Source organism: Liolophura sinensis, chromosome 9, assembly GCF_032854445.1.
Source record: "Liolophura sinensis isolate JHLJ2023 chromosome 9, CUHK_Ljap_v2, whole genome shotgun sequence".
In the NCBI taxonomy this organism is placed as follows: domain Eukaryota; kingdom Metazoa; phylum Mollusca; class Polyplacophora; order Chitonida; family Chitonidae; genus Liolophura; species Liolophura sinensis.
This window is the reverse complement of record NC_088303.1, coordinates 27,313,285-27,333,146: the sequence shown is the minus strand read 5'-3', so window position 1 is coordinate 27,333,146 and position 19,862 is coordinate 27,313,285. Positions and strand designations below refer to the sequence as shown.

The window sequence follows — 19,862 nt, the reverse complement described above, 5'->3', positions numbered from 1 at the left end:
CTCCAACTGGGGTCTTCCACATAAATGCATGTATAGGTACCTTCATATGTACATGTAGAATAAAAACGGAATGGCGCTCCGACACGAAATGCATCTTCTGAAAATGGAAGGAAACTCCTACGTGTATAAGTAGTAAAACAGGAGTTGGCATGAAGTAAGTCTTCTTGAAGACCTTCTGTTTCTTCCCGCTTGACTGCAGAAAGCTTCGATGAGCTTTCGGAACTGGAAGATCTCAAATTGAATGGACAGAAAATATGTTTTGGTAGAAAAGGTGAAAAACTCGAGTCGACCGGCTAGTTTAAGAGACCGTTTGTGCATGGAAATATCCCTGAATGACGTTGATAAAAAAATACAAGGTCATGGCCTGAAAATGAATAGGGCGTTTGCCTGTGACTTACGTGGACGTGTGATGTAAGTTACGTGTATTTAAAAAAGATAGTGTCAATAAAAATGGACACATTTCTAATGTGTCTAACAACATTGGCTAGTTTATAGCTTGTCTGGCACATCTCATCCGTTTTTACACTATTTCACTAAGAAATGTATGTTTTATGACCTGAAAAAGTCTGATATGTACAACACAGGAACCAACGCATACCATAAATCTGCGACAATAGCAACTCCCAGTCAAGTTCATAGGCTCACGTGAAAAATGAATGGACCCGACAGGCAGAATGCCGCACCTCGTAAGAATGTTATTTTAAAAAGTAATTGCGAGGCTGTGACACAAAGGGAGGACTGGAGGTCAGTAACTCATGATGTACGGTTATTGTGGTTGATTACGTCCAATAACAATGCTTAAAATTTGTGGCATGTGCGTCATTGAGCGACACTTCGTCAGGGCAGTGACACAACCAATGCAAGATCACATCTTCCCTATACCTTAGTCGTGAATACGAGCCAGGCTATGATTATCAGACAAGTGTCCACTTCCAGAAAGTTTGTGTACAAGATCATAGTAACTTCTGCACCGAACACAAATTCCCCGCAAGATATCATCTTCCACTCATGCCCTTTGTTAAGTGAATGGTCCATGCTAATAACAATCCAGACGAGTGATGTGTAGGGCAGTTTCGAGTTCGAAATCTTTCATCGCTTTCGGTTGAAAAAGTTCTATTGCATCTTGTGACCCGTCAAAAATGATAAGCAACTATTGCAAATTCTCAACGTTGTCGACCTCTAAATCGCTTTTTCTTCAGTGAAATTTATGCATAATCAGTTATTTTGCGTCATTATAATGTAAGCTCCAAAAAAACTCTGCATACTGGCCCACAGTTCCCTCATAAGGATTCCAAATATTGGGTGTATAGACTGTTGAAGAAATAAGGTACTTTTGATCACATAAGCCATTAAATACATGGACGTCTGAAAAAGTTTCCTAAAAGAGCAAACGAACAATGGAGAACACTGAAGAGCTGAACGTTTGCGAACTTAAGAAGTTCTTAAAGGAAAGAGATGTCATTTGTGACACTTGAACAGGGTGAGGCAGGTGATTGACATAACTGTAAGTTATTCACAACAAAGGTTGCATACAATTTAAGACATATGATACAGCAGGACTACGTTTACCTTTAACTGTAAAAAAGTTCCAATCCAAAATTCCCCTATTCTAAAAGACACGTTCAATTTAAGGGTACAAAACAATCAAAACAGTGTCAAGAGCTATAATTCCATTTGGCTTTATCTCTTGCCTTTATATTTAGTAGTTCCGAATTGTCCTCCTGTAGGACACAACCAGAACTTCTCCTTAACACTGCACCGAAAATATAGCTAATATTTCCTCCTTTAGAAACTGACTGATGAATAAAATTAGCATAATTTGACTGGGTGACTGAAAACAATTCCAAAATTCACAACAGTGGGGTAAAACAAAAATAAAACACCATGAAGTACAGGAAAAAGGTTTATTACTGTATAAGCACTTCACAACTGTACAACCTTTACTGGAAATAAAAACTTTTTTTCTTCACATTTTCACTCTAAGGGCACACTGGACATTCACGCAACTTTTTCATTTTGTTTACAAGCAGAGTATAAATAACAGCACAATAAGACATCCAATGAAATACAACAAGATACAAAACGAGAGATTACAATGTCTGTAGCATGAGGTGTGATTTGTACATTTATGATCCAGAGGGGCGAAACTTACATTAGAAAAGTACACGTGTCTAATTTAGGGATCCTGTGTCTACATCATGATCTACTGATTCGAGCATCTTTGTCGTATTTTTCCAGCAAGTGTTTCTTGAAGGCCACCTGATTGTCCCATAAATCTGCTGCATGAGCATTTAATGGACTGTCATTGTTAGGTTCTGAAAATGTAAACAGACCACAATGTTAATATAGAATTCCTACTTGAAACATGAACATTTAATCTGAAATATCACAGAATCAGTGACACTGTATTTCACTTAGGACCTTGAAATGACAGCACCAGATTTTTCTGATAAGTAATTTACAGCCAAACATTACAAAAACTCTTTAATTGAAACTACAACGTGAGTAAATAAACCAAAATCAAGCAAAATTTGTCACCTGAAAAACGCTAAAATAGGTGAAATGCAGTATTTGAAAAAGAATACCGCTAGCGTAACACTCTCTGCAACGCTGTGGGCAGATGCTTTCTGTGCCATATTTAGTTTTCAACCTGAGCCAGCAGCTTAAATACCTAACATTAAATCTTGTTAATGCAGGCAGCAATCTATTACTGAAACAGTGAGGGTGTGAACAAGGACTGACCCCTCTCATCATTTTTGAACTACTGTTTCGTCCATTCATAAACCTGATCAAACATTCTTGAACACTGTGTCAAACATCAACCAAACAAGTAAATAAATAATACAGGCTGTTATAGCACTATTGCTATATTAAAATCTCTATGTATTATAATGAGTGAGTGAGCGAGTGCTGGGGTTTAACGTCTTAACGTACTTAACAATTTTTCAGTCACATGACAACGATGTATTATAATTAAAAATCCATATGAACAAGTAACAACAATTCCCACATCATTCTTTGAAAGATAAAATGGTACAAACCTCCTAATAAACTTTGAATTGACAACAGGATAGCTTTGACATCGTAGCTGGCAGACCACTTCTCCTTAAGAATGTCCAGGCAGATGTTTCCATGTTGGTCAACATTTGGGTGATAACACGGAGTCTGGAACTTCACTGTTGGGGCTTTGTAAGGGTAAGAACTAGGAAATTCCAAATCCAGTTTGTACTCCAGTCCCTCATATACCTTTAGGCAAACAGATTGGCATTGAAGGCCAGTAGAGAAGATTAAAAAGTGACAGAAGGATACATGCTGTGTGCATTGGCAGGAAGACCAACGAAACTACATTTTAAACTTTTCCCTGTATCAGCAACGTGATGTCACTGGTCAAGAAATGACATCTCTTTCCTTTAAGACAACTGATATTGTCTAGAGCTTTCTGCTATGAAGTGTTTGTGATTTATATGCAGAATCTATTCAACACCAGAACATCCAGGCATTTGTAGCTTTACTCGCGCCAACATGCTTTGCTCATGCAGACATGGTGGTAAAAACATGGAAGTTACCAGGGACCTCTTGCACAAAGCAATTATAAGCCAAGTTGATTGTAGTTACCATGTTAAAAAACATAGTAAAAAGCCAAGGTAGTAAAGACAACTTAGCCAATGATTGTCTCATTGTCTTTGAGATGCCCTATTCTGACAAAATTAACATGGGAGAGAAAGAGCAAACAGGAGAAAATTGCACCTGTGATGGCTTAATGGCAGCTATAGTTTTCAGAATACCATCCAATACTGTTTACTTCCTAACACCTTCCCATGTTATCTTTCACCTCTTTGGCTGCTTCCTCATGCCAGCCAAATGCCTGGATGTGCACGGTGTTGAATTAAAGAAACTTAAGACTTACAAACTGCTAGTACTTTAAATGATCTCAAAATACAGGAAAAACAATACTTTTGTAGTGAAAACTGCTCACAGTGCCCATTGCTCCAGTGATCGTTCCAATCCACTTAAAAATGTTGTCTCCATCAGGAAATGCACTGATGCCAGGTATGCCAGAAGTCTGCAAAGTGACAATCAAATATTCCTGTTGGATACATACATGTACACACATATACAGTACACTCTAGCCTGAGACATGTAGCTACACATGTATACAATGAATATGTCCAATTATGCAATTAACTTGATGCTCTTGTTGTCTGTCCTCATTTACCACCTCTACAATCGCATTTCTTCAAAAGCAGAATTGCTGGATTTAGATGAGGAATCAGCATTACAACAGAATAGTCATATCCAAAATATGTAACGTATCAAAACTGCTGATTTTCTATATGGCCGTTTATATAGCATTCTCGTGAAATTATGGATTCCAACACCTTCATGAGTTCACACAAGTCTGGTTTAAATGAGACAAAGTGGGGCTTTCGCAAGCTAACGTGACTAAAAGATGTGATGTTACGGTAGCTGATAACTAAGCAATTGGGCCAACTGACCTGGCAAATCGAAACGTGTATTCAATCTAGCAAGTATTGAAAAATCTAGCAAGTATTAGCCTCTTAGTTTGCAAGGCCCCCCACCCTGTCTCATCGATATCTGCATGAACTCGCAGAACTCCTGAAATGTCGATTTGGCTCATGGAAGTGGCCTGGCACCTCTGATGACATAGCCACTGAAAGTCAGGCAGTCAAGAGCACCTTTACCACTTGCTTGCTCAGGTCCCCATCCCTGAACGCATTATAGTCATGAGTTATGTTAGCACACACTTACCGTATAGAAAATAATATAACTTATTCATATTAAGAGAAAATAAACCAAGGTTGATTCAAAACATTTTAATTACAGACACTTTGGACTATAGGTAAACACTTACCAATAATGTTAACAACTCTTTATGTAACCTGTAAAACACAAGCAAAATCAATGCAAGATGAATATATGGTTTGTCAACAAATTATAGCTGATTAGAAAAATGTACCTTCAGTCAATCATGTCAGCATAATATCTGTTGACTAGGAAATTCTACGTCTTAGAGTAACCTTAATATATTTAAGACAAGAAATCAAGCAAAAAAAACCAAATAAATTCTCGATTGAGAGGTTCCACTGGAAAAAATTTTTGAACAGCCATCACTAAGTTGCCAGGAATTGCCAGAAGTTCCAATACAAGTTTTTCTTGTTGAATTTAAAACAATGGCTCGCTGATGCTGGCTTGGGCACATTTTCACTTCATGGAGGACATGGAGGAATCAGTGCACACCAACTATAATGATGGCTCTAGTTGTTATTTTCAGTGAAATTGTCTGCATGGAGGTAGGTTACACCAATGCTGAGTGCTCTGTTAGTAGTGTCTCAGTTGATCTTGGGCTATGTCTACTCAGTGCAGGCAAAAAGTGTGAAAATGCACTTTTTGGTGTTGTGTAACAAATATGCAGTGAACTTTGCTCACAGGGTAGCGGAATGTCGACAGAATGTGATAATCAGTTCACAAATTGTCCAGGATAATTATGGCCAGGGGTTTTCATGTATGTCTTTAATATTTATAAGCAATCCTTAGACCGGGGTTTAGTTTCAAACCTGTACCTTGAGTGGCAGTCACCAGACTTAACAATTCTAAATTGTTTCTAATGTGTCCTTGGATATTGTGCTCTGTGATTGTGAAGAAAAGTTGTATTTTAGACTAGTACCTGGCCAAAATAACTTCTCTTGTAGTAGTTGCATGTGCAGAAGGGTCTAGGAAAACTTTAAGAAAAAGGAGATAATGGGAAAAGGCAGTTGTAAAGAATGGGTTGATCCTCTTGTTAGTCTGAGTACATTGACTGCTGGTCGAGAAATATTTGGATACGCCATATTCACCGTTGCTCAATCAGTCTGTCAAGCAAATTTTTTTCTCAATGGTGTGAAACAGGTAGTGGCCTGAATAACAACTCCACCTACCTATAGCTGGTCAGATCCATGATGTAACACATCCCCTTTCAATTGCCACGCAAATTTTTATTGTATATACAATAAAGTATCATTTCATGTGTAAAATGCCTACAGGTTATGTGGTACTGTCATGTTTTCAAGATAGCTGCCATGTATTTACCATGAATATATTTATTTATTTGTTTATTTGATTGGTGTTTTACGTCGTACTCAAGAATATTTCACTTATACGATGGCGGCCAGCATTATGGTGGGAGGAAACCGGGCAGAGCCTGGGGGAAACCCACGACCATCCGCAGGTTGCTGGCAGACCTTCCCACATACTGCCGGAGAGGAAGCCAGCATGAGCTGGCCTTGAACTCACAGTGACCGCATCGGTGAGAGACTCCTGGGTCATTACGCTGTGCTAGCACGCTAACTGACTGAACCACGGAGGCCCCTACCATGAATATAATTCTGGGAACATGTGAACTCTTTTCAGTTCTTTTTTTTAACAGAGGTAACCTTATTCTTGTGCATTATTTTTGCAAACATAATCTTTCATTTATTGGAATTTATATAGCTATATAGAATAATAATTTTGCACTATCTTAAATAAAGTCAATTTCGAATAATGAAGTCCAGGAGGTATGGTGACAATATGGCCTGCACGAACTTTAGGCGTGAAACGATACTTTACTGGATTACCATTACAAAATTCCATGTGGCACTTGGAAGGGGATATGTTACGACGTGGATATGACCAGCTAGAGGTATGTAAAGTGGTAATTCGGGTCAACAAACTTGCTTGACTCTGAGAGTGGTTGAGCAGCCATGAATACGTCGCATTCAAATATTTCTCAACCAACAGTCAGTGTACTCGAACTACTTGTTAGTCAATGTGTCCATTCCCAGATGTTCACTGTGAAGTGTTGGTTCTGAAATGAATTGACGCCACTCTACACGTGACAGCAACCTCAACTTTAAAATCCCGTTTGGAAGAAGGGGCAAATTTTAACGCGATTTCTTCAAATAAAAGCAACACCTAGATCCACAATTAACACTGAACGTTGTACACTACATTTTAACACTTATTACAGAGAGAAATCCCAACAATAATCTCGCATTTTCGCGAGCTAAGGCAAAAATAAAATATAAGATCGATGTTGAATATTGTTGTTGTCGTTTTACACTGTTGGATATGGATAAAGGTACTGTACTTTTTGCTCAACATTGGACTTACCTTTTTGAAACTGAATGGTTATCATTAGAAGAATAAGATCCATTATCCATCTCTTTGTTCCTTGTTGATGTAGCTGCCGCAGGGTCTGTATTTTGAGTTGCCATTTTACGGTTTTATCACCCTTTCACACGCGGCTCTAATGCACTACAAGTTTGCCGTTTAAAACTCCCTGGTTTAGCTGTCGACCAATAGGAATTGTGTTTACAACAGACTCGAACAAAAGACCAATCGCCATATTAGATGCAATGAAATGGGCTGACACAGTAAAAGGGTACATAGTTTAATATGTAAAATATGTTAAGAATCAAAACCGCATCATTATTCAGTATACACTAAATTTATTGATCTCTTCTTCTCATGTAATATATTTTACAAGGTACCAGAATTACCAATACTATTAATTCTGTAGATTTTTAAATGTAGAGGAGACCTGGCTACCCTGTTAAACATTGGACTGTTCCTTTGAGTTCTCCACACAGGGTTCGCATACTCCCGATGTGCGGAGACAAAGTCAGAACTTAACACCAAGCGGCTAATACTGTTAAGTTACTTTTTACTATTAATCCATCGACTCGTGACAATGAATCGCTCAGTGCTTTTGAAACAAGTTTTAGGACGCTTGTGTTGGGATGCAAAAGATTTCCGAAAAGCCTACAGCGTGTTTGCTGCCGTCGTGTCTCGTCCATGTTCTTTAGGCTTGGCTGTCAAAGGAAAACCATGTAAAGTTACATTTGCCTAATATTACATTGAAATTGCCCCCATGCTTCAGAATTGTTACTTCAGTGTATGAATTTGAACATAATAATGCAAAAACGAAACCAGATGTTTGTGATCATTGCTTTTTATAACCAGTATTTTGGTAGGCATTGTCAAAACAGTAGTGATGTTAGGACATGATTGAAGATAAAAGTCTATGCATTTATGGGTCTATACACAGTCTGCTTTTTCAAGGAACCCCTTTCCTGTATTGTATTGTCGTACAGCTCAGCCTCAAATTGCCATACTGATGTACCCCCTGATTAAATGACTTGTTCAAGGCAGAGTGCCATGCATTTAAAAATGTTAAGAGGTGGTAGAATGCTATGATAAGCCATGCGCAAGCTGTCAGGCTGCACTGATACATCAGTATGTTGCAGAAGAAAGCTTAGCAAGAACTCAAAGTATACAGCTTAGCTTTTACTTCTCATTATGGAGTATAAAATGTGGCCTAACATATTTAGGTGCAAAAAGAGTTTTTCAGCTTCATATTGGGGTGTAAAAATGGCTGTAAACAACAGGTTTTGTATCCTCCCCCTCCCAGCAGTCAATCAACAAATTACGTAGCCTTATCTGATAGCCTTATTTGGTAACACCAATGATGATAGCTATCAAAACAACTCTGTTGGGGGTGTTAAGCTGGCCCCGCATTCCCAGTGTGCGTTTTAGGCATGTATCTTTTTTCATTTTCCTTAAAACCATACTCTTCATGTATAGTACCTTCTCATGTATCATTTTAGTGTATTTGCTTGTCATTTTATTACATGTAGGCAAGACCAAAGATTCAAGGTTCTTCTGAAAATTCTTCACATTACATTATCAATGTAAGAATATGTTCGGGGGATTTTATTTATCGCAAAATTCGTATAACTTGTGATCAGTGACATGACATGGCTCATTTGAGATAAATATCAGCATTTTTAATGAAATATGTTTATGCAGTTGAAGTTTTGCCGGTGTGCCACATGTGTTCTGAAGCTCGAGATCTTGATCTGAACAGGATTTACTACTATTTCGACACTCATGCTCTGGTGAAAAAGCTGCAAGCTGCAGGTATGTTCTGTTAGTTCTGAGATTCAGTTTCTGGACAGCTTCAAATGCACACTTTTGGACTCAAAAGTTGGTTTGGCAGCAACCTGGGGATCCTCATGAATTTACCCCGGGCTCTGCCCGGTTTCCTCCCACCATAATGCTGTCCACTGTTGTATAAGTGAAATATTCTTGAGTACGGCCTAAAACACCAATCAAATAAATAAATAAATGACTATAAATGTCATCCATGACTAAGTTGCCCATTATTCCTGACTCCAAGAGTTCTTTTGGTTTTAGAAAGTCCTTCTGAGGTTAGTTTGGAACAAGGGATGATATTCTCTTGGAAAAATTACCAGAAAAAGTTTTAGCACCAAAAGTAATATTTTATGACATTTGTTTGCCTCTAAAAATGCACTTTTGTGGACAAAATTTTTAAGGTTATCATGGATCTCAGTCATGATAGTGAGATTGTATGGTGACATCCCTGCAGCTCATATACATGTAGGTTTTGCGACAGCATTGTGTTAGAAGATTTGTTTGGAGGTACCCAGCAAGTTGCAGTGGTTTCCTATAGTCTCTTAGGACTCCTGACTCCAAAATGCAGACGGGGAAGCCCACAACCATCTGCAGGTTTCTGAAAGACTTTCCCACGTATGGCCACAGAAGAAGCCAGCATGAGCTGGACTTAAGCTCACAGTGACCGCACTGTATCAGGAGAAACAGGTCAATCAGTAAAGAAAGGTATAGGCATATATACTAAAGTGGTGCGAGAAGCTCTGTACATTCAACTATATACTTTGTGTTGTATACTAATGTAAACGACCTGTAAGTCAACAATATCCTGGATCTTTGTGTGGGAAAAGTGATAAGACTTGACACAGATTGCCATTTGTCAAATTTCTGCTCTGCAGAACATACTGACATTGGTGAAGAATGGTTGGACAGTTTTTCATTAATATGGGGCCTTCGTAGCTTGGTTGGTTAGTGCGCTAGTGCAGCGTAATGACCCAGGAATCTCTCACCAGTGCGGTCACTGTGTTCAAGTTCAGCTCATGTTGACTTCCTCTCCTGCTGCATGTGGGAAGGTCTGTCAGCAACCTGCGGATGGTCGTGGGTTTCCCCCGGGCTCAGCCCGGTTTCCTCCCACCATAATGCTGGCCGCCGTCTTATAAGTGAAATATTCTTGAGTACGGCGTAAAACACCAATCAAATAAAATATTCATTACTAGGCTAACATTTCATTTCCTACATATAAGCTTGATACATGGATTTTTCTTTGACAGGATTCACTGCAGAGCAAAGCGAAACTGTTACGGAAGCACTGGTTCATGTAGTCAGTACCCAGACAGAACAGCAGAATAAGATCTTAGTGACAAAAGCACACCAGGTATTTTGTACCATTTAAACATTTATGTTCTTATAAAGTACTGTTAAGGAAAAGACAACAAATAATTTGACAGAAGGGTGGAAACAGCCATTTCTTTCTCATATGCCTGGTAACTATATTAATTTATTTTTAAAACAGAACTGTTACAAAGCCATGGAATATGCCATACATGTACTGGAGAAACTGTTGCGTCAGTGAAACCCTGCACTCACTCAGTCTGTATGGCAGAGAGGGAGAACAGGGATCACATAATATCACAGTAGGAACAGGTGTGTTTGTGCGTTACAGAAAAAACTTTTGTCTGATCCATTAAAAATAATGAGTGCATTCAGTTTTATGTGTGTGAGAAATTTTGCTTGTTTGGAACTGCAATAACTCAGATATACCCCACCACAAAAATAAAAAGGTGCACTTCATGAACTTTGGATGGGATATATATACTATTGTGATAAGTGCATTTGGTCTATGTTGGTGTCTTCTCTTTTAACCTCATCGGGATTACTTTGTGTTTTCTGCCAGGGAGGCATAATACCCAGGTTCAGTCTTAAGTTGGGTATTTAATAAGCCATGTCATTACCTCGTCACATGGCACACAGTAGTTAATAATTAAGCCGTGTTGCTACGTCTTGACTTGGCACTTAGTACAAGGGAGATAATCCTGATTCACTCATTGTCAGTATAGTGTGCCTGAGTGGGACATTGTGCGTGGTAAGCCAAGGAGTATAAAGTAAGTTTGGTGTAAGATGTAAAGCTGAGACTTGCCAGCTACAAGGAGACAATGTTGTTATATGACAGAAAAGGTGTCCAAGCAGACTTTGATATCCACCACTGTCGTGTTCAGTGCAACAGAGTGAAATGTAAGCACTATCTATCTGCAGGCTGTGAGAATTTCCCTTTAGTCTAGTGAAATAAGCATGGACTTGAAACCTAGAGATTGCTGGTTCAAATCCCCAGCTGGTAAATTAAAGCCATGTTACATTATGTCAGCCTTACTCACATTCAAGGAAAGACAAGCTCATATCTTTATCATATAGATCTGTCTGCCTGAGTTGTAGTAACCGAGCGTGTATGACATCTTTCCATTTGTGAACACTTGTTAATTCTTCTCCTTGAAGGAGAAAAAGTAGCAGAATTTAATTTTCATTCCCACATTAGTCATATCATTTCGTGGAACTGAGCAAAATCAAAACTGGTGAACTGAAATAATAGTTGAAAGGTACAGGGAGTGTAAAAGAAGGTTCATTTTAATTTTGCTTGTTGTGTTTGAAATGTAGATTCGTGAACATATACATTACTGCAATATGTGGACATGACTTCACATAGCAGATGTGGTAATTTATTGCTTTCACTTTCCTCTGCCTCTGGGAAGTCAGGGCTAAAATTTTGTCCATCCTGCAAAAGATGTTTGATGTTTGACATTTTTAAAATATTATATAAATACTGATATTAATACAGTTAACTTGTTTCAGTCTGTTGACCGGAGGATATAAAGTTTACAAATTGTCAGACCAGGGCTGCCTGGTGGAACAAGAGTTTGTACATGCAGTGCATGTACATATATGGTAAATTATGAACATATATATATATATCTATATATATGTATATTTGATGACACTGCATAGAGGTAAAGACTTCCTCTCATGATGACAGGCACTTGATCAATGGGGTCTCGCTTTCAGATTTACTAGCTAACGACATGTGGGTTTTAAAACCATCCTGGGAAAGAGAATTTGTAGAATCCAATGTGTTCCCTGCTAGAGAAGCCTTGGTGGAATTAGGTAGTCAAAAACCCTTGTGTGATTGTTTGTACAGTCTAGCATCCATTGAAGATCACTATGAGATATCTATATGTCACATGTGGCAGAGTTCATCAGTAACTTGCCAAATATCAGTGGTTTACTCCACCAGGCCAGTCTGGTTTCCTGTGCTCGTAACACTGGCCACCATCAAATAAGAAAAAAATTCTTGAGTACACATTCAGATCAAATCCTCTGGTTCTGCTGTGGTCATTATGTATGTATACAGACTTTTTTCAGGTACACATGTACCTGACGTCCATGGTTTGAGCAGAGTGTTATACAAATTAGACCAATCATGCAATTAAATGCATAGTTTTTGCTGATTTATTTTCTGTCATTTCAGGAGATCACAGTCCAGCAACTTTTAGCTAACATAGCCTCAGTCAAAAAGGACATGCTTATTTTGGAAAAAAGTGAATTTTCAGCCTTGAGAAATGAAACAGAGGTATGTAATTCAGGTCAGTTTGTAGCAAAGTGAAACTCTTCACCCTACCCCTACTCCCATGTGGGTAGAAAGTGAAACTCTTCACCCTACCCCTACCTCCTGTGGGTAGAAAGTGAAAGCCTCATGCAGACTGGATTATCACTGAGTTAAATGGAGCAAATTCGTGTGTTTTAGTGTTGACTTTGACACTTATAATATGCAAGCACTGACAGCTATTTTTGTTTCTGACTGGATGAGTAAGGTGTAGTGAAGCATTGAAGTTGGCCCTTGGACAGACCCTTGACCAGTGACATCTCTACTTGGAACCCAACTTAGTCTCCTCTTATAAGCCTGATTAGTGCAATCATACAAGTGACATATTCATAAATACAGCGTAAAACACAAGCAAACAGGTAAATACATATGTGTACTAGTTAAAAAAAACATCTTGTCTAATTAGTGTCCGAATATTACATATTACATCACAATGACCCAGGAGCCTCTCTTCAAGTGAGAGACTTGCTGTGAGTTCAAGTCCAGCTCGTGTTGGCGGCGTCTCCGGCTGTACCTGGGAAGTTTGCCAGCATGTGTTTTTGTCATATGTGAGTAGAACTTCGATGTGTACTTGAGCATGTCGTGGAGTGAGAATTTGATCAAACACTTAAGAGATCAGTCTATCAGTCACACATTACAGGTATGTATCAGTTACATATTACAGGTATGTATCAGTCACACATTACAGGTATGTATCAGTCACACATTACAGGTATGTATCATTGAATCACTCAGCTATCACCCAGGTAAATCTTTCCTTACAGAAACAAACTCTAGAGATCAACAGAATGAAGCAGACTGTAGAAGACGAAGTAGCCAAGTTAAGAGGACAGGTATCTCTGGATATAAACTTGGAGAGGAGCAGAGCTAAGGAAGCGGTTAGTATTGTGAGAAGTTCAGTATGGAGGGGCAAAGGGTGATGATGGGCAGTTAATAGCGATAGATCCCTGTTGAATTACCTCCCTTTGCCCACAGTACAGCATATATATATATATATATATATGTAAACATAAGATTAGTGTTTAACATGTGATGCAATGAGAATTGAGACCTCCATTGTCAACTATCATAAAGATGTACATGTATATTCAATCTGGCAACTACCATCTTCTAAAAACATCTTCTAGCCCTGGTGGCTTGCCAGATGCAGCATCATGCTTTTTTTCCACAAAACCTGTGTGAACTCGCAAGACTTCTGAAATGCTGATTCACTGCAAAGAGAGTTAGAAACAAGTTTCGACCGTAAGGACCAGTTCTCTCATCTCATATACAGGGTGCATATGGACATGCACACAGTGACTGATTTCAACGCAGCTTGTAATCATTACTGCCAGCAATATTCTAAGGTTCCACCCCACCACAGTTCTTCCAAAAATGCCCCATTTGGGTGTTATAGTTACCATAGAGGTACTTTGGTGAGGCCCCATTGTACATGTATGTGTTGAGGTAAATGTTTGCATATAAAATGGATTATCATCAAAAAGATAATGAGTTTGTCATACTGTATCTGCAAAATCACAAAATCACAGTCTTCTGTTATAACTCCTAATTATGTTGGCAAAGCTACACATGTACATGTCATAATGCTGTGTGGCAACGCTTCGGGACAACCTAGTCTGTGAAATATATATGGTCAAACTGTCACAGGTATCACACATATCACAGGTTCAGTCTTTTAAGCACGAGTGAACTGTTGTATTTCACATTAAATACATATACATACATGTGTTATCTTGTGTGAGCACACAATAACCATCATACCAGTGTGTATCTATAAACATGGGTTTTTCTTACTTGTCCTATTCCGTCTTTTTTATGAATATGAAAAGCTGAATATGACATTCAAATGCTAGCAGGATAGAGACATATGTTTTATTCTCCACAGCTGTTGTGTAATATTGATTGGCGTTCAGTGCAGTAGTGTTTACACTCTGTATAAATTCATTTTAAAAAGCCCTCCCTGTGTTAGCAATTTGATTTGGCAAACAAATGACACCCCATGATGTCCCATGACCTTCATTTCAAACCTGTGTTCCTGGTTATCTTACAGCATGCAGAAGGTGAAAAGCATCGGGCTATTTTAAACAATCGCATTGATACAGAAGTAGCTAATCTACGTACAATTTATGAGCAGTACCGAAATGATATCCTGAAATATGCTGGAGGTGAGTAAGTCTGCTTGTTGCTAAATGTGTATCAAAATTGTTACACTTTCGCAGCTCTTTACTGTTATAGTTTTAAGCACAACTGGAAGTGGTTAGAATCACTTGCCTTTCAATCCCTGAGACACTCAATGTTTAGGTTCAAAACCAGCCTTGGAATTGATAGATAATTTGTACATTAACCACATTCACATTGTATAAGTGAAACATTCTTCAGTAAAACACCAACCAAATAAATAAATAAAATCTTTGACATTCTTGTCAATGTACATGTGAGTAAAGTTCCTGAGTGACGTACCAAAGGTCGGGAGTTTACCACAGGCAGCCGGGTTTCTTCCACCCGTAATTCTCACTGCAATCGTATTAAATGGGAAAAATTCTTGAGTATGTCGTTGAAGAGCAGTCAAATTAAGAAATAAGAAATACACAACTTTGGGCAGAAAGTTTTATGATTTGGGCTAAAAGAAACTGGCGGAAAACTCTGTAGGTACCAGTTCAACAAACTTAACATTTCATACATTTTTATATGCCCCTGCCATTACAAAACATAATAGCCATTTTCCTTATATATACTATATAAATAGATATGATTTTGTGTTCAGGCTATAACTCCAACTGTTTTCTGTGTAGAGGTTTAATATTTGGTGTATTTTTTTTCGATGTATGGTGACTCACATTTGTCCATTTTCGCAGTTGTTGTGGTAATCAGATATCCATTTGCCTTATATGTGTTACATCAATAGATACGATTTTGTTTCTGGGCTATGACTACAACTGCTTTCTGTGTGGAGGCTTAAGTTTTGGTGGACACATGCACGTACAGATGATGATGTGTCGTGATTCACATTTGTCCATTTCCGCGGTTGTCATGGTTACCAGATTGCCAGATTAAGCTGACTGGAACTAAACAGCAAGAGGCATTATGTATACTATACAGATGGGGGCCTCCGTGGCTCAGTTGGTTAGCGCGCTAGCACAGTGCAATGACCCAGGAGTCTCTCACCAATGCGGTCGCTGTGAGTTCAAGTCCAGCTCATGCTGGCTTCCTCTACGGCCATACGTGGGAAGGTCTTTCAGCAACCTGCGGATGGTCGTGGGTTTCCCCCGGGCTCTGCTTGGTTTCCACCAACCATAATTCTGGTCGCCGTCGTATAAGTGAAATATTCTTGAGTACGCTGTAAAACATCAATCAAATAAATAAATAAATATACTATACAGATAGATAGGATTTCGTGTCCGGGCTATAAGTCCAACAGTTTTCCATATAGATTTGTAATTTTTTGGTGGATACACAGATGATGGTGTGTCGTAACTCACATTTGTCCATTTTCACAGTTGTCGTGGTAACCAGATAGTCATTTTCCTTATATATACTGTATGAATAGTAATGATTTTGTATCTGGACGATAACTCCGACTGATTTTTGGTGGACACATTTGTCCACTTGTGCAGTTGTCATGGTAACCACATACCTATCATCAACACCCATGAATGTTCCCCTTAGGGGTTATACTCACCACAATGCAGCTAGTATTTTTTTAAGCCTTCCAAACAAATGCATTTGTTGATGCCTTTGTTGTGTTCACCTGAATTTGTGTTTTTTATGTGGGATAGATATGATAGATTGCATAGAATGGTCAACATCCCCACATGCATGCTCTCAGTGCAAACTAAAGCTTTGCTTTCATTGCTTGTGAGGCCTTGGTGAAAACATGTGGTGGACTGTACTTGTTAGGCCAGTTAAAGCTGAGGTGATTTGAATGGATTTAGGTGGTATTTGTGCTTTATGTTGGTGATTCATGGTTACTCTTGTTTGTTTTCAGGAACTGTCCTTTCCTGTCTGACCATTACCCTGGGCTTCTATAGACTGTGGTCCTGATAATTGACCAGCATCTACTTCCAGTGGCAATTTGCCTAAACAGAACTCGGGGCATATTTGTGATTTTAAATTGTATCACTTAATACATGTAATTTCCATTTCTGATGTCAATGAAATATTGCTGTTATGCGAACTCTTGTTTGTTTGAACGGTATATCCATACCCACACTGACATGTAAGGGCCCAAGATGGTTACTGCCTAATGATTATGTGTTTTAGGACTCAAACTACCAGTCTGATCTGATTTTGGATTTTTGTATTTCACCAAAAATTGTGCATGTAGAGATGCACTTTCAGAAGCACATAAACACCTTTAAATGATTGATACTATTGATGCCCACCTTTCACTTTTTCTGATAAGAAATTAATCAAACTTGAAAAAGATGTCACTTGAAAGATGTTACTTTTAGGTGGAGTACAGTAGTTCAAATTTACTTTTTATCCCATTTTTTTTTGCAAAAAGCTAGGCAGATTAATTTGGGTCTTTGGTTACCATGCAATAACTCCTCCAAATATTGTCTAGTGTTGATTAAATTCTCTCGGTGGAACCTAGGTTGAAGTTTGACTACGAGATTAATCTGACTACCAGAGAAAATGGGTTGTTTGGTAGAGAATAATTTTCTTTATTCTGGCTTATGAAAGATAGTATAGCTTGAGAAGAAAAATATATGGAAAAAAACTTTTAACAAATCCTGATATAAACTTTACAGAATTTTTTAATGATGGCGTGGCTTAATTGTTGTAGAAAGATTGAGCAACTACAGTGTGTCAAGTATATGTCAAGTATGTTTCCTGTTGGTATTTATATATCACATACTCATTTTGTAGCAAATTCTACCTTTTGTAAACCAAAAAATATTTTTTAGGGTAGAGTTAGGGCAAGTGGATATTCATTTTAGCACCTTGAAATTTGGTATATTAGCACCAAATAATATGGACTCCTTGATATGTTTGAGAAGTATTAAATTGTAAAATATTTGAAATAAGTCCTGTCAATAGTATTTAAATATGTTACTAAACACATGTGGTCACATTATTACCAGAAGTGAGCAGTATGTTGATTCTACTTCAAAATCAACAACAGACATTGAACTAAAGTCCTGACGTGTGAACTATTGTGAAGTGAAAAATTCCTGTTCAGTTAGTTCAAGTCTTGCAGTACTTTGCAGTACTCAAAAACTAAAAGTATTTTTTTCTTCGGTTTCCCCATACTCATGTGGCACTGAGACTTTACTGGGATATAGATATGGCAATATTATACACAGAATTTACATTGGGAAGTGCAATTGTCTTTACTTGACTCAGAGCAACTGTAAAACATGCATCCTAATTACGTATAGTTTGGAAGCGAAAAAACGAAAATGATTGTTCCCGTGAAGCATGTGTGAATGTACATGTTTTTTTTTTATGACCATTGTGATGAAGATGCGAAACAGCAAGATCAAACTTTAACTAATTTGGGATCACTTGCCACTGTCAAAAATACGGGTCAGTAAGTTTAATATATTTAACTGGCGTCATCTATTGGTATTTGTTAATAAAAGAACCTCTAGCCTTTATTGACTTTATATTTCATTTGTTGGAGTGTTTTGTACAAAAATTGAAGTGCATACACATACACCATGTCACCATGTAACAAAACTTCCAGATGAGTGCATGAGCATCATTCTCAACCCTAATAACTTCTAGTTTTCCACTAGTCTGGTCGGGAGCGGTAGATCCAGGATCAATCCAGGGTCGAGTCACACCAAAGACTTGAAAAGAGAAAGTTGTAATTTCCTCGCTTGGCGTTCAGCATGAAGGGGATAGTGCAACGACTGGTTGACCCGTATCAGTATAATGGCTTGGGCGGGGCTTCTTACTTGCCTTCGGTAAGTCGTCTCAGTGAAGCAGCACTAGATAAAAGAGTGGGGGAAATCCGTCTAGCAACAAGGAGATACATTACATACACCTTAAGGATTCCCTCGTCGTCATATGACTGAAAAATTGTTGAGTACGACGTTAAACCCCAAGCTCTCACTCATTCACTCCACTAGTCTGGTAGTACCTGACATCTACTATCTGAAGTGGGTCAGATACTACCGGATTAGTTTTCCACCGGGCCTTGACCAATGAGATCGCAGGTTGAAATCCAGCCCGTGTTGTTTCGGTTGTGGTTGTCAGTGAATGGGTTTATTGAGTACACGTAACTGAGGAAGTACATTGTTATCCTAGGGGCCTCCGTGGCTCAGTTGGTTAGCGCGCTAGCGCACAGTAATGATCCAGCAGCCTCTCACCAATGCGGTTGCTGTGAGTTCAAGTCCAGCTCATGCTGACTTCCTCTCCGGTCGTAAGTGGGCAGGTCTTTCAACAACCTGCGTATGGTCGTGGGTTTCCCCCCGGGCTCTGCCCGGTTTCCTCCCACCATAATGCCGGCCGACCTCGTATAAGTGAAATATTCTTGAGTGTGGCGTAAAACACCAATCAACTAAACAAGTTATGGCTCAGAGTGAAGAGGTTTGTCGAGTACATGGTCGGTGGCACACTCAGGGCACTCCGCTTTCCTTCACCCATAAAATGGAAGTAAGCCTTTATATGTCTATTTATTTGAATGTTGTTTTATGCCGTACTCAAGAATATTTACACTTATTCCACGGCAGCCAGCATTATGTATGTATGTACACTGATGAGTCATGCCGAAGACACCAGACATGACACACCACCCAGTCACATTATATTTACACAGGGCCAACGAGTGATGTTTCCTTGCTCTAAACTCTCACTACTGAGCGCCAAGCGCGGCAGCAGAAAGTACTATTTTTAAAATCTTTATCATGACCCGATTCGGGTTTGATCCTGGTGTCGAACGACTTCAAGGCGGACGCTGTAACCGTTAGGCCACTAAAACGGTTCCCCTCGGCGTTATGATGGGAGGAAACCGGGTAGAGTTCAGGGGATACTTACGACCATCCGTAGGTTGCTTCAGACCTTCCCACGTATGGCCGGAGAGGAAGCCATCATGAGTAAACAATCCTTGAGCATAGTGTTAAACAGAAGTCAGTCAATTGTGCAGGACAAACTTCACCGAAAAAAAGAGACCACAGAACTTTCAAGATTTTACTGAACAAAACGCCCAGATGGGCAGAGTAAAGAGTAAACGAGGAAATAAAAGTATGGAATCATCAAGCGAACAAAAGTTGTATTGTGAACACTATGTACAGAAGGTCCTCTAATTTACCCA

The 19,862-nt window shown here is 38.8% G+C and overlaps 2 protein-coding genes across 2 annotated transcripts; one reads left to right on the top strand and one right to left on the bottom strand.

Annotated features, from left to right (window-relative positions):
- Nucleotides 1–1,907: 1,907 nt before the first annotated feature.
- On the bottom strand, nt 1,908–7,277 carry LOC135475831 (ubiquitin-conjugating enzyme E2 C-like). The gene is made up of 5 exons (XM_064755771.1): nt 7,150–7,277; nt 4,874–4,901; nt 3,977–4,063; nt 3,042–3,246; nt 1,908–2,315 (listed from the first exon to the last, which is right to left on the bottom strand). The coding sequence occupies exons 1-5, from the start codon at nt 7,251–7,253 to the stop codon at nt 2,197–2,199; spliced, it is 543 nt and encodes a 180-aa protein (XP_064611841.1). The 5' UTR covers nt 7,254–7,277; the 3' UTR covers nt 1,908–2,196.
- Nucleotides 7,278–7,729: 452 nt separating this feature from the next.
- LOC135475756 (mitochondrial calcium uniporter regulator 1-like) lies at nt 7,730–18,183 on the top strand. The gene is made up of 7 exons (XM_064755693.1): nt 7,730–7,868; nt 8,848–8,958; nt 10,221–10,324; nt 12,467–12,568; nt 13,366–13,479; nt 14,652–14,766; nt 16,587–18,183. Exons 1-7 carry the CDS (start codon nt 7,730–7,732, stop codon nt 16,640–16,642), a joined length of 741 nt encoding a protein of 246 aa, XP_064611763.1. The 3' UTR covers nt 16,643–18,183.
- The last annotated feature ends 1,679 nt before the right edge of the window (nt 18,184–19,862 follow it).